This window comes from Natator depressus, chromosome 2 (genome assembly GCF_965152275.1).
Source record: "Natator depressus isolate rNatDep1 chromosome 2, rNatDep2.hap1, whole genome shotgun sequence".
Classification (NCBI taxonomy): domain Eukaryota; kingdom Metazoa; phylum Chordata; order Testudines; family Cheloniidae; genus Natator; species Natator depressus.
In genome coordinates, this window is record NC_134235.1 from 179087935 (window position 1) to 179103839 (window position 15905).

General features: G+C 37.1%; 1 protein-coding gene across 3 annotated transcripts in view; it reads right to left on the reverse strand.

Moving 5' to 3' along the window:
* The window catches only part of GOLGA4 (golgin A4), a 103082-nt gene that overhangs the window by 48059 nt on the left and 39118 nt on the right, over window positions 1–15905 (reverse strand). For all 3 annotated transcript variants that reach the window (XM_074945394.1, XM_074945396.1, XM_074945395.1), the window contains 7 exons: window positions 15699–15837; window positions 13677–13864; window positions 11659–11742; window positions 10736–10883; window positions 4104–4282; window positions 2729–2860; window positions 964–1119 (listed from right to left, as the gene is read on the reverse strand). In XM_074945394.1, coding sequence (XP_074801495.1) covers window positions 964–1119; window positions 2729–2860; window positions 4104–4282; window positions 10736–10883; window positions 11659–11742; window positions 13677–13864; window positions 15699–15837 — 1026 coding nt within the window. The remainder of the gene's footprint in view (window positions 1–963; window positions 1120–2728; window positions 2861–4103; window positions 4283–10735; window positions 10884–11658; window positions 11743–13676; window positions 13865–15698; window positions 15838–15905) is intronic.

Sequence of the window (15905 nt, forward strand, 5' to 3'; positions counted from 1 at the left end):
AAGGTGGTATGAATGAACAATGTTTAATATAAAGAATTGTAATGCCTGCTTAATTATTTACCAGATTCAAATTCTACAAATTCCAACTGTCGCCCACTTAAAATAATAATCATCAACAATACACTAAAACAAACAGAATCAATTTGTTTTATGTAAGCTATTTATTGTATTGTCAGTTGTTATTAATTTTGTTTCCACTAAGTTATATGGTAATAATAAAATAAAAGAAGTCCTTCTATTTCACTTATATTAAAAATTTAAATGTGATAACTTCTTTGAAAGGTTTTTAAATAATTTAATAAATACATGAGGTAATTCATCAGAACTGCTCTGAGCTTGAGAGGCTGATGGCTCTGGTTCCAGTAGTCTGAGTGTCAGCAGGTGCTCAGTAGCAGTCACACACGTCTGCTAACGTACCTTATTTCTGGCCTTTACACTGTTGATATTGTAATCCTTGACCTGTTTTGAGCACAAACTGCCAATTTAGAATAATTCTGTAGTGGTTTAGTAATGTATAAAACATCCGTCAGGTAACAAGTAGATAAAATTGTTTTACTTGTGACCTAAAGGGTCAGATTCTTCAAACTCTCACTCAAGCAAAGTCTTATTCACTTGATCATTATTTATTATTAACATTTATATCATGGTACCACCAAGAGGCCAAAAAGATTGACCTCTTTGAGCTAGGCAAGCTATACAAAAATTCTGCATGGGGAATACAAGTTCATGCCCTAGGCATGAATATGAAACAAGCATATTTCCATGTTCTGCCATTTAACGCTCCACAAAATTATAAACTGCAGCACATCACGGTAACAGTTTAATTTCTGGTGCTCCAAAAATATATGTTTTAAGTATGACAGTCTTTCATCGTAGCCAATTCACATAAGTCTACCATATCTACTAGCATGAAACTTAATATGCAGAAAAGTGGTTAGTTAAAATTTTGACTATTTTACTCACAGTTCTAGATGTCTGCATTTCTTGCTGCATGTCCTGAAGTTTCTTCTCACACTCTGATTGTACTGCTTTTTTCTGCAGTTCTAATTCTTCTAATGCCAGGGATTCCTGTTGCTCTTTTTCTTGTACTGTCTGTAAACATTCACTTTGACTTTTTTCCTGTGTCAAAAATTATGAATAAAACAATATTGCACAAAAGCAACCTCCAGTAAGTAACTCTTTTTAGACCATGATATGGTTCTAAAAAGCAATTATCAAAAGAAAAGGAAATCTCATTTCAAAGGACTATATAACTACATTTTTTACCCACAATCAACTTTGTTTTTCATACCAACATAAACACAAAATTTGCAAAATCCCCACACCAGCAGTAAATAGAAAGTTTTGCCAGGTAAATAGCCACAAGCTAACATACATATAATCCACCATCTTCTGCAGAATCTATACTTTCAAATAAAAATTAAGCTTCTAATCTTTATGATTGAGAAAACAATCTTAAAAATGTGAACTGAGTGTTAATGCAGCCTAACCGTATCCGTGTTGGTCCCAGAATATTAGAGACACATGGTGGGTGAGGTAATACCTTTTGTTGGACCAACTTCTGACCTGAAGAAGGGCTCTGTGTGGCTCAAAAGCTTAGAACATAAGAACGGCCATACTGGGTCAGACCAAAGGTCCATCTAGCCCAGTATCCTGTCTTCTGACAGTGGCCAATGCCAGGTGCCCCAGAAGGAATGAACCGAACAGGTAATCATCAAGTGATCCATCTAATCGCCCATTCCCAGCTTCTGGCAAACAGAGGCTAGGGACACCATCCCTGCCCATCCTGGCTAGTAGCCATTGATGGATCTATCCTCCATGAACTTATCTAGTTCTTTTTTGAACCCTGTTACAGTCTTGGCCTTCTTAACATCCTCTGGCAAGGAGTTCCACAGATTGAGTGAAAAAATATTTCCTTTTGTTTGTTTTAAACTGCTGGCTATTAATTTCATTTGGTGACCCCTAGTTCTTGTGTTATGAGAAGGAGTAAACAACACTTCCTTATTTACTTTCTTCACACCCGTCATGATTTTATAGACCTCTATCATATTCCCCTTCAGTTGTCTCTTTTCTAAGCTGAAAAGTCCCAGTCTTAATCGCTCCTCATATGGGAACTGTTCCATACCTCTAATAATTTTTGTTGCCCTTTTCTGAACCTTTTCCAATTCCAATATAATCTTTTTGGAGATGGGGTGACCAAATCTGCATCCAGTATTCAAGATGTGGGCATACCATGGATTTATACAGAGGCAATATGATATTTTCTTGTCTTATTATCTATCCCTTTCTTAATGATTCCCAATATTCTGTTCATTTTTTTGACTGCCACTGTGCATTGAGTGGATGTTTTCAGAGAACTATCCACAATGACTCCAAGATCTCTTTCTGGAGTGATAACAGCTTGTCTCTCTCACCAACAGAAGTTGGTCCAATAAAAGATATTACCTCATCCACCTTCTCTCTCTGAGTGTTAACACAACTGCAGGTGCTGGCCAATTCAAGTGACTCATTATCTCAATTAAGCAGCAAGGCATATAAAAACCAGCTGCAGTATCCATACTGAATGTCTCGGACTCCTGGATTGTCTGGGATACGCTTACCAGGGTCCAATAGAGATTACTGAAAGACAGTGAGATTTAGGGGTGAGACAAGGGTTTACCATACAGACAGACTTCTATTCCCACCCAGCTCTGCCAGAAGTAACCTTGTACATTGTAGGGATGCTTACAAGAGCTGCCCTCATCTTCTCCTGGAACTCCTTTTCTTGAGCCTGTAATCTCTCATTTAGCTCCTGCTCTTTGGTAGCCAGATCTCTTTTATGCAATTTCTCTAGCTCAGCAACACGCTCTTCTGAAGACTTCTGTAAATCAATAAACAAACGTCCCTTGCATTATTTCTCATATAGTGATGGAACAATACTGCTGTGAGTAACAAAGGGAATTGTCTAATTGCTTCCCTTTAATAGGCAACATGTTACTCAACATGCATAAGTAAAAGACATTAAAATTACATATTAAAAGAATAATCCCAACGAAGAAGTTATTTTAAAGTTTCTGAAATGCTTTTCGATGCTCTGTCACCTCATGCATAGTGCTAGTGACAGAATAACCAAACTCTGAGGTCTTTCCCAACCGTGCTCCCAAACCCATTTATGGCTTTAATTTTGTTTTAAATTGGAGAAAATTCTCTCACAGCTTTAGGATATAAGCTACTGTCTGTAGCTCCCTTTCTATGCTCAGTAAGTCAGTTTCATGAGCCAACATTCAGGACAAAGCTCAGCTGGTAAAATCATAACCAGAGATACTGTTTAGTCAGATTTGAAGGCCTACACAGGTAGGTAAATTATTTATGTAAACAAGCTACATATGTAAACAAGCTCCCCCAGCTACAAACCACATTCACCTAAAACACCATATTAGAACTATAGTGTGGCAATCTATTACCATAGAAAAGTTAATAATATAACAAATAAACACAAGAAATTGCTGTTCAAATTGAAAATTATTATAAAAATAAGATGGAGGAACACAGATTTATATCCGAATACAGTGGATGGAATGAGAGCACATTCTACAAAAGCACACGCTGTGGCAGGCTTTTAAAATCTTTAGACTTGTTAGACTAAATATGCTCATTAAGAAGTACTCTAGTTTAAAAATCATAACCATAACAGAGACAAAAAAACCCTGATATGTTAACCATACTCAGCTTTCCTTTGTAACAGACAGCACTGGAATATTTTAAGAAGCCAGTAGAAAAGCGGTGTCTATCGTGACTATTTCAGGTGCACTGCCAGAGACACTGATTAAACAGCGTGCAACCAAGAGGTCAGTTCTGAGCCGTTTGTGTGCATTTCCTTTAACATACTAATTTTAAGGTTCCACAGGCTGCCAGAGAAAGGGACAGATTAATTTGGGAAGGTTTAAACTACTGCAGTATTTTATTACTGAAAACATTTTTCCTTAGAATTTATTTTTTTTCTATTAAATAGTGAGGAGTTTGAAAACAAGCCCGGATACGTTAACACATTTTACAGCCAAACCTTTGTTAAATTAAAGTATTAATTTAAAAACAAATGATACATACTCAGCCTTAACTTTTACCTTCATAATCTCAACCACCTCCTGCTTCACCCTGGTTAACTCTTGTTGAAGGTTTACACGTTCTTCCTCACTTGTTTTTTCTATTGCTTTAATTTTTTCATCCATCTCTGCTTGCAGCTTTTTCCGTGCTTCCTCTACCTTTTGGGCTGTACTCAGAGCCTTCTCAAGCTCTTCAAATGCTGCAAGAAAGAAAACAAAGATATTTCATATTCCAGAAATAATTATTTTCCTTGACATGTGCGCAGGGCTCCTACTGACTATAAGTTACACACCAGTCAGAAGAATTTGACCCTAACAATCCACCATATGCTAACATGGGCTCATTAATCGGGAAGGGGAAGAGAACAGAACAGTAGTTGCGACTTCCTAGACCACTACTGCATTTAGGTTACTATATATTTTGCTCACCCAGAATCAGAATGAAGTGCACCAACTATAAACATATTAAACCACAGCTCTTCCTCTAGCTTCATATCCTGACTAATTGAAAAGGACTGGAGAATGCTCCATGAAGAAAAGGTAACTTATCACCAGTTTATTTTAAAGAAATCTTCCACTAGAATTATTGGTAGAATAAGTAGAAAGCCAGGAATGACTGGAATGTATATCCACTTATTACATATTTTTATTATGTATTAAAAACCATCCAGATATTTTACTTGCCCATGAGTTTGAAAGGTGAAAGACACTTTGCATTTATGGTGTTTGAATTACATTTAAAAATAAAGCTTTTAACTATAATCTTCATTTCTGAGCCTACTCCTGCATTTTCAAGAGACTTATTTTCTTAAAATAATTATGTTCACCCAAATTATGACTTTTTGGAGTTAATTTCTTGAGAAAGCTTTTTTGTGAGTTCTCATAATGGGAACTAGAAAGTGATATTTTTTCTGACAGTAGCAAAACACTGACTCAGATTTTTTTTTAAAACCTCCCTCCTGCTTTAATGATCAGAAGAACTGAAGTGTTTAAATAGATTATAAACATTAAAAACACTGGAGATTCTTTTTTGCGCTTTTTTTATATATAGTAAACCAATATAAAACAGGGTGGAAATGTACACTCTGCTCAGTCAGCGCTGCTAAAAAGAAGTGCACAGAGCTCTAAGACAAACAGCTCTGCTAGTGCACAACCCCGCAGCCCAACCAGGCATGCACCTTCTGGGGTCAGCAATAGTCCATATCCCCTATTCCACTTTCGCCAGTGCATATAAATCAAGTATGGATTAGGGTTGTGACCTTTCTAGCTGCTGGTAACTGGACCCTTGAGGCCCTGTCCTCTACCCAGTCTCTTCCCCCAAAGCCCTTCCCTTGCTCCATCTCTTCCCTTGAGGCCATGGCCCTTCTTCGCCTCTTCCCCAGACCCTGCCCCCTTTTCCACCTCTTCCCCCAAGACCCCATTGCGTGCTCCTTGCCCCCATCGCGTGCTCCTTTCCCCCATCCCTCGTTGTCGCTTCCTGGATCATCTCTACCTACCTCCTCACCCGCTAGGCTCCCTCTGCTCCAGGGCTGGGACAGGAGCTGCTGCAGCCTGACAAGGAGTCTGCCTGCAGGTAGGAGACAGCCCTGGCTGAGCAGGGGATGGCGCAGGCTAATGACCCAGCGCTTACCTCTGCCCCATGGTAACCTACTTCTGGTGTCTGATCAGTACATCTGACCCAGACTGCCAGGTCCTCTTCTCGACTAGGCTTTCTGGTCAAAAATCGGGCACCTGGTGAACCCTACTATGGATACAGCCTGCACTGGTGCACTTGCAGGGGCTAGAGTGATCTCCCTCACTTTCTTCTGCAAACCTATGTATAGCCAGCTATAGTTTGTCCATAAGTCCTTTACACAGAGTATCCACAATGCCAGTGCCACAAATTATTTTTTTAAAAACGTAACAAGTTTTTACCAGAAGTAGATTCAGAAATAAAAACTGCCATGAAAAATTTCAAATTTATTTAACTTTTTATTCATAAGAACATCTCACACTTTCAACGCTTGGGCTGAGTAATATACGCTGCAATTTCATGTAAGCAATTTGTTAATTACTGGGGGGAGTGCATTTGCCATAGCCTGCAGATCCATCAGATAAAAGATTTCAAGTTCACACTAGGACTGACTACTAAAATGTAGCAGTTTAGCAACATGCAGCAGGCCAGCTCCATCACCATAAGCAGAAGCACAATGCTGAGGGGAAAGTTAGATAAGCTGGTGGATAAAAGGTCAAGAGTACATGACAGCACAAGGAAGCAACACTTCACAGGAAGACATTCTGTTCTCTAAAAGTGAAATTCTATGCATCTCAGGCACTTTTGGTATATAAGCAAGAACCTAATATTTTCATTCAAGGTAGTTAATTCTAGTGTAATGTGACACTCAAGTGATCATTTCAAACCAGCAGGAGGTTAAACTAGCATCCTTCCAGCTAAACAAAACTGACCATTTTTTCCTACTGAGGCTATAAAACTGTAATAATAAGCCTTGTTTGTTCATTTAAACATCTCTAGGCTGAACCCAGAAAGCAAAGTTATCTTTGTCCTTCTCTCCACTAGCACAGTGACTACTAAAACAGACATGTTAAAATACAAACATTTGGAACAACATTAAAGTTAATCCTCTCTACCATATCTCAGCAAAACAAAAATTCAAGAAATATAGCAAACAATACTATAGTCTAGCCTTGCAAAATCCCATTCATCTGCTCACCCTCGTCAAATAGACATCTTTTGTGTCCAGTATGACTAAAGCCATCAATGCTGCAGAATCTAAGCTTTCATTTTTTAAAAAAAAAAGTTTGTGTTAGAGGAAAAGTAGGGTAACTTTTATTATTTTTACCACCACCACCACCACCACCAGCCCTTGCATTGGCAAGTTCTTGACAATTTTTTAAACACTGCTCTACAACAGTAAGTACACATGGTGAAAATATCTAATTTTTTAAAATTTCATTTAATGTCAGTCTGTATTATCAAGGGTTCCTGATAACCAATACTTGAAGATTACCGCATCAGTACTCTTGAACTACAATACCGCCAAGTGGTGAAAACTAGAGAATACTGCACTGAGCATGGATACGAAAGAGACTGAGGAAATATAAATTTCATCTGTTTCAACCAACTTACAACTGCAGAGAAGAGCAACTCAAATAAGCAATATGACAGTTACACTCAATATACTTATAGTGGTTGTTTTGTGCATTTAACCTAATATAAAGAAATGCATATACTAGAATTCTTATTAAGCATGCTCTTGTTCTTTGTAAACCAAGAAGGGTAAATTAAAGGAGAATTATTAAAATTTGTCAAAATGAATACCAGTATGACCTACAAAGAGATGGCAAAATAAAACACTATATAATTTGCCTAGTAAAGGCAGAAATAATTGCATGATTCTACTTGGCACTAAAATAGATTACTGTCTTTAACATTAAATGGATATCTATAGTGTTCAAAATGTTGAATAGTGAGGACTTATGCCAAGTATTTAATAATATGTAAGAGATTGAGGTTTTCAAGTGCAAGTTTACAAACACCCTGGCTACTTTTGATAAATTGTAACTTGACAGCCAAATATTGCAGGGATTTAGAAAGTTAGTTACAATTCATTTAGGTAAAAGGACTGACGTTTGACATTGCCTGAGAAGCACAGAATTTACTTTGTAGAGCCTGATTCAAGCACCCATTGTGTGATGTAAGAAAAAGAGAGCCCTTACCCCAGTCCTGTTCATACAAGGCTTGGGAAAGGCACCACAATTCACTTATTGGCATGTGTGGATGCACAAAAATAAGATGCTTTGTGAGATTTCAGTATATAATGCACCCTGACTACAAAAAGTTGAACTGTAATTATCAAATAGGGAGATTTACATACTTGTGATTTTATGTAATATTTATTTACAAAATAAGCTTATATATCATGTTGCTACATAACCATACATAATAGTGAATATTCACCAGTTTAAGTTATTTGTATCAAATGAAATAATGGTCCATTTCATCAAGGTCACCTAATTAAAATGATGGTTTAACTATAAAGGAAAAGCTACAAAGGAAAGAAAGTGAACAGATTTATGATTCCAGGTAAGTTAAAAATACAGCCTGACATATTATAACATGCTGTATTTAAACAGATAAATCGTCACTATGAATGATACAGTAGCTATACAAGTGTAATGAAAGTAAGTTTGCACCTATCTTAGCCATATCTTACTTAACATAAAACAAATTTTCTTTCCACAAATATTCACTTTCACGTTCCCTTTTGGTTAAGTAACAATACTTTGTGAAGATAAACAAGTCTAGGAATACAGACAGTCACCAAAATTGGCAACATGGTGAAAAGAGTACAGTATGGAACTTCAAGGACTTAGTGTGCTAAACAAAATGTACATGCCTGTGATAAATGCATGTAATAGTAATATTACAGTCATTACAGAAGAAGGCTGTGGCCTAAAAGCCATGTCAATTGCTCTATTACAATTAGTAATAAAGTAGTTTTACAACTTACAATTACAGTAATTTAATGCTGCTGAATCAAACTGTATTTTAAATAGTGTGTGACACTTTCATCTTAAACTGAACCTCGACATGACTGATTTTAGTCTTCATCCTGAATGATTTTCTAGAATGCACAAAGCAAGGCAGAAGCAAGGAAAACTGAATAAAGGGGAAAAGCACAGAAACACCTCTCAGAGCTACTATTAACAGAAATTTTCTGTACTCTAATTTGATTACTAGCTTTCTATCACTGAAAACTAGGATCCAATATGACACAGCAAATGATCCAGAAGCCAAAACCATTCTTATTTTAATAGCATGTTCAACAGTGTAGAACACTGTGCCCTCAAACCCATAGAAAGATCAATATAGCGAATGCAAGTGCTCAGATGCTAACAGGACTGATACATCAAAGTAGTTTGTGGATGTGCTGTTGGTCTGGGGTTTTTTTTTTGGTTGTTGCTGTTTTGGTTAAAAATAGATTTGGGGTGGAAATCTCACTTTCCCAAAATGCGGTGCTCAGCATAACACACTCTGTAGGTCAAATTGAGTGCATCACCAAAACAGTTAATTTTGCGAAGTACCAAGGGAATCATCCCTATCCTATTTTGAAGCTCTAAGTAAACCAAAAGAAGAAGCTATTTAAGGACTAGTCTCCATACTACAAGACATACAACTGGTTTCAATTTTTTCAATGTTCTATTTCAGATAGCTACGGTAAAATACTTCATTCCTACAGGTGTACTAATTAAAGCACATTTTTCCTGCTAAGAGAAGTTAAAATACTAACAACTAACCTGTATGCACTTATTTTGAAAGAAACATTATCGAAAGCAAATACTACAAATTACACTTTACAGTCTCTGAAAAACATTATCAAAGGCTAATTTTATAAAACCCTGATGCTAATATTTGCTTAGTTTTGAAATCTGGTTCTTATAAAGCTAAAAAAAAAAAAAAAAAAAAAAAAAAATCTAACAACTGGAAAAGTGGGTTTTCTAAGCCAGATGTTTGGTGTTTTCACAAGTTTTCCAAAGGTTTGCTAATAGACCATCTATGGAATTATATTTATTTTCTGTTTACCTTTTTTGGCTTTAGATGCTCAGTCAGTTTCTTTGCATCACTCAGAACATACATGATTTACTCATGTTGTAAACCCATCTTTATAGTGTAAAGTTCTGTTCTAATTTTACCGAAATATAAAGTGAACTGCAATAAAATTTCTGAATCTGAACTTCTTATTAGATCTTAGCAACAGAATACATTTGTAATGTGCATTTTATGCAGATTGAACTATTCATTTTTTATTAGCTGCATTAAATGCAACTTTCAGGTGAAGTTTCTCAAAATGATTATGAAAGCAAACTGAATGCAAATAAAACTAAACCTTCTATAAGCTGTGCGGTACAAGGTCTCATTTTGTTTTCCAAGGAATACATTTCCAAGGAATATAGTTTGGCTGTTAAATTAGTACTACATTAGCACGCACATTTAATATGTTACCCATTTTCTTGTAAAGAAAACTGATGTGTGTGTTTATATAACAAAACAGTTTAAAGCCTGGAACAAATAAATTATGCTTTGTGTTTATATTCAGCTAGAAATAAATTAGTGGATGTTTCTGATACTAATACTTTGAGGCATGGTCATAGGTTTTCCCCTAAAATGTAAAAGCCTAACTTGTTTCATCTTCTTCCCCACTCTACTCTCATATGTACATTCTCTCCTACGGTTGAGGTTACGGAAAATATGTACTACACTTCTGACAAAAATGCACTAATATTTTTCCCCTCCAATTTTCTCTGCTGAAAACTATATGAACCCACCAAATCACAGCAATCTTTCCTCGTGCAAACAGGGATAGGTATGGTTGTCGTTCAACAATATTTCATCATTGGATTAGTGAATGTGGATGTCAAAGAAAACAATATAAAATGTTCTCAACCTCTAGTTATATTGAGAGGCAGAGACCAAATTGAACTTGCTTCCCCTACATAGCAGTGATGTTAGTAGGAAGGGGTAGAGGAACTTTAGCAGGACAGGGAATTGTTTTAATACAAAGATGAGATGACTGATGAGAGAGTGCAGACAGACCATGCTGAAGCTTTTTCCCATTCAAACATAAAAGCCAATAACCTCCAGAATTTCTTACCAGCTTTTTCAGATTTTTCTTTCTGTTCTCGTAACTCCTCGCCTTGGGTAGTTATCTGCTTGATATGAGCACGCAGCTGAGCAATTTCCTCTTCCTTCATTTCCATCGTTTCATGCATTTGTCGTTTTGTCTCTGCTATTACCATGCCCTAGGTAAGAAATGCTTCAGGTGAGACTAATACATAAATACATAGCATGTGCCAATCCATAAGGATCATCACAAACCTCACCACCTTCTGTTCTTAGACCTTGTATTCTCTAATCAACATATAGCAGAGCGTGTGTGTGTATGTGCATGTGTGTATTTATATATATAAAAATAAAAACCCAAAGCACTCCACTGCAAACATCTTTCTCTAGGGAAAAGATGAGAAAACAAAACTGTGACAGTTATTAAGTCACAATGCTTAATACACTACTGGAAGGCACTCAGATACTATGGTGATGAGTGCAGTATATATAAGAACCCATATAAAATAGAAGCCATTAAAACTCTTCCTATCTCAAACACATGATGGGTATTATTACTTCACTTTTTACCATATATGTACATTTCCAAATCACATTTTAGATACTATTTTTTGCATAACCTAGTATTATAACTATCAGTTAGAAATTCACCTAGACTACTAATCACTATGCTGTGTCTTTTAAAAACATGTCCCAATCAGCTCTAAATATTCTTCCAACATCAAATCTGAACTACTAGTCAACCATACCAAAGCATTTACAAAATACTGCCTTCTAACACCAGTTTAACTTTTAACAACCCAACAAAACATTATTAATCTGAAATGTAAAATAAAACCAAACCACTACTAAGAGCAGTTGTAATAGAACTAGAAATAGAGGTCAGACAGTTTGAGCTTGTACAAATTTTATCCCAAAGCTGAAAGTTTAAAGAAAAAACGCTGCCTTATTTACCTTATCTTGTTCTAGCTGCTCAACCAAATTCTTTGCATCGCGCAATTGAGTAATCAGTTTAGTTTTCTCAGCCATGTGAAGCTCCTGAAAAACCACAAGAGATGAAAAAGAGTTAAGCATTCCCATCGTTAAGAAAAAGTTTCCTCTTTTTCAAGTCCGGATAATGCAAGCAAAAGTCCCTAATTGTGAGACAGAGAAGAAACTAGATTTTGTGCTGTTTCTAAGCAGCCTATCATATAACTCACAAGCCAGGGCAAGGTACTTGCCAGTCCCTGTTGTAGTTTAAACATCTCTGAGGGATGGTCTAAATTATGGCAGACTCCCGAGGCTATCCTGTGGCTCACAGTGTTACCCAGAATATCTGCAGAGCCACATGATGCAAACCCATCCCAGACACACCAGCCCCACCCCCATCCCAAGGCTCGAAAGTGGGTCTGAAGAAGGCAACATTACAGCTGCCTTCCACAGTTCTTGTGCTGGAAGAATCCTTTCCTATGCCCCAAAAGCCAGTTAATGTTGATCCAGCCCTTTTACTTGGTATAAGCCAGGGTGAGGATAAGAATCTCACCCAAGAAATGGAAACAAGATTCAAATGCTCATCGCCCTAAAACAAAATAGGCAAACTATTATAAATACATTCTGCACTTACTAAGAAATCCCATGTTTATTTTGATATGTTGAAAAAAATCTGAATGCAGGAACTTTATATCTATCCACTTCTTCCTTCATACAAGCTATCTTTAGGTAAGACGTTCCCTTCATTATACTAAGCCTCAAAATATTTCTTAATACTTCACTGTGTTTTTGATGTTAGTGAACTGCAAAAAAACTTGTTTTATATCTTGATACGTTCTTTCAGACATGTACCAGTAGCTTTTTATTTTTTCATTTTTGTGCAATATTCTATTCCAACTACCATAGATGTCTAGCTTTTCCAGTGACACAATTGTTTAAATATTAAAATATTACAGTGATTAAACTTCTGACTTACAAGGAAAATTTCTGAGTCTGGGTGATATAATATAGTTGTAACAAAACACTAAAATGAAACTTTTAAAAAATTTAATTAAGGTAGAGTTAATAGTGTAAACATCAAGTGAAAACACTATTAGAACTTCGCAGTTTTAAGATACCAAATGTTTGAAAGTCAGGAAATTTGAAGTGAAGTTTCTGCAAACAACCTAACCTCTGAATCCATTTGCCTGTCACCAACCCAATTATAGGGAATACTGGTCTAAGTATTAGATATTTACTTTTCACATCTGACTATAAGTGAAAATACTCCTTGCTTAACTGCTGGTTCAGAGAGTCTGCACTTCTCCCTCTACAGCCAACTACGAATCCTCTGACCTTTTCTGGGATCCCTCCTCCTCTGCCCCAGCATCTGCAATGACCTCCTGACTTCTGCTGTCCCCTACTATTCACCCACACGGAGGCCTATGATATAGCTATAAGGAAACTTCTTGCTCCAATGATCCTCCTGCTAAGACAATGATCACCCAGGCCCATTATGGCTTCCTGCCTCCCCAGGAACATCTGAAGATGGAGGCAGATGGTGAGTGAATGCATGGTTGGCTGAGCAACACACACCTAGATGGGAGATGAGCCTTCTACAGGGAGGGGGCAGAAGTGCAGGGGTCGATGCCAGAAGCAGCCACCAGAAGGGAACAACAGGAGCCTGGGCTGCAAGCTTGGGATCATTCAAATACTGGCTGCGGATTGATTTTCCTTAAAGGAGTCCTGTAAGACTTATTTATTTTGTAAAGTGCTTGATAACAGATGAAAAATGTTATAGAAATATCATTGGCATATACTCCAATAGTAATGTTGCAAGCAATATTGTGCAGTTACATCTTTGTTTCCCGTGGCAGCTTGGCACAGCAGCCACACAGTATTTGGTATTAATCAGTTTCATGACCCATGCCATATCAGAACAGCTGTGTAAATTAATTAAATGATATCAGAATTCTTGCACTACATTAGCTGATACCTATCAAGGGTTAGGGATTTTACCATACCTTCATTTTCTCTAATTCCTGAAGTCTCTCTTCTAGTTGTTCCTGCAGTGCTTCTTTCTCATTGGTTAGCTGTGCAGAGCGTTCCTTGTGCGATCGGATCATCTCTTTACATCGCTGAAGCAAGTTCTCTTGACGTTTCACTCTCTTAATCAGAGTTTCTAGTGTTTTTGCAGAATCTCCATCACCCTCTACAGACAACATAACCCCATTACTACAAGCACTACTTTTCCAAAATACAGATCTTTTATCAAGACTCCTTGTAATAATACTAACATGACTGACTACCTAGATAGAAGTTTTGGATACAAACAGACAACAGGGAAAGCAACATAATGCACCTAAAAGCGGCAACAGTGATTTTTAACTATAAACAGAAATTAAAACAGTTTACTCCTCTGGGAGTGTCAGAGGAGAGGACATTTAAAAAAAAACAAACCCCAAACAGCAACATTACAACTGAATTTAGAGTTACTTGTAGCCATCTACAAAACCTGAATGCTTTCAAGATCCAACCATAAATGTGCATATATACACAAAATGGCAAATAGTCTTTTCCTCAAAGCTCCCTTTCAGTTTTCCACTAATTCTGGATCAAATAAATGTGAAGATTCTTTCATTGACTGTAATAAGCACACAGAGTCAAGCTGAATGCACCTTCATTACACAGAGTGAGCCATCAATGCACCACATTCATATTGAAACCACATATTAATTTCTAAAGCAGCCCTCCACAAAGGCTCCTGAGACCTTAACATAATAACAATATTTTTTAAAATAATATGAAATAATTACCTTTTAACAAGATGTTTTGAAACAATTAATCAATTAGAGAGGTATGATTCACCAAAAATGGAGGATAAAGGAACATTAATGCTCTTGAGATCAAAAGGCTCATTTTACTGGTCACAAGAGAACCTCTGTCACATTTTGATTTTTAAGGGTGCAAACCTTACACAAGTTGCACAATTCAAAAAATATTTGCGCCACATCCAACAAGATTTTCCATGCAAATGGTGTGATTGAATGACACCAAGATTCTTAATCTGGCCTGTTGCCTCAAGTAGAATATCCTCAACACGCAGAGATATAAATGAGAAGCAAACCACTTCACGTGGTGGACTTCTCTCTAGCTCCAACCAACCAGACTCCTGTTTTCCCACGGTGGAGTACAATGTAGCTCAAAAGGTATCTAGCTGGCAGTATTGCTCAAAGGAATTTTTAAAGAAAATAAAAACCAAAACAGCAGTGAAGTCTTTTGGTCACAAAAGTTACAAGCCAGGGGCAATCATTTCAAAAGCAGATGAGACGTTCAGAAAAACCAGATCAGGAGATCATTCATGAACCTAGGCAGCAAGGTAAATCAAGTACCATTTTTCACCTTCCTCGGGAAGCACAGAAATGAGACAGGGTAGTAACTGGCAACCATTCCAGAATCCCAGAAAGGATTCCTTGATGGATTCCAGAAAGAAGACCTCAACACAAGAAGGTTGGGCAGTACTCTCCACTTGCTAACAATGGCCTGCCAATAATGTTTTAAGAAGCCAAGATGGATCAGAAACTTAAGGAACCTGTACAACCATTGACATACTCCTCAAAAGCAGGTCAAATGCAACCCAGGGGATGCAGTCCCTTTTGAAGTCAAAAGGCCAAGAAAGAAAAGCCTGGGGCCAAACTTACGCAAGAACAATACCATAAAAATCACAGGAAACCAAATGGATGAACTACTATGGTATGAGGTAGTTTCTACTATGGTATAAGGCAGTTTGGATTAATCAGGCTACACATGACTTCAGTGGTACAGGTTCTCAAAGTTTCTATGACTGACAAGTAATGCGTCTGAACTTGAGTCTTTACTCCTCTGTACTCCCTCAAGCTTCTTAGCTGCCATATTTTGAGGCAGACTGTCTCCCTTTGGAAAGCATTTTTATTACATTAGCCTAGGTTGCAACTGCTGATACGCTGTCATAATTGCATCAACCTTTTGGCCCCACTGTCTCCAAAATTTCTCTGAAAAACACCTACCAGTACCTCCTGGCTCCAAAACATTTTCTGCACTGATTTCTTTTGCTGGACTTTGAACTTGTGGTTCAGTTTCAGTATTTGTTTCGGGTAATTCAGCGCTTATTTGGCCATTCTGTAATCTCTGTTTCAGCAAAGATACCTAAACAAAATATCCATTTTGTTAAAAATGAAGCAATATTACGATACATGTACATTCTTACATGTTTT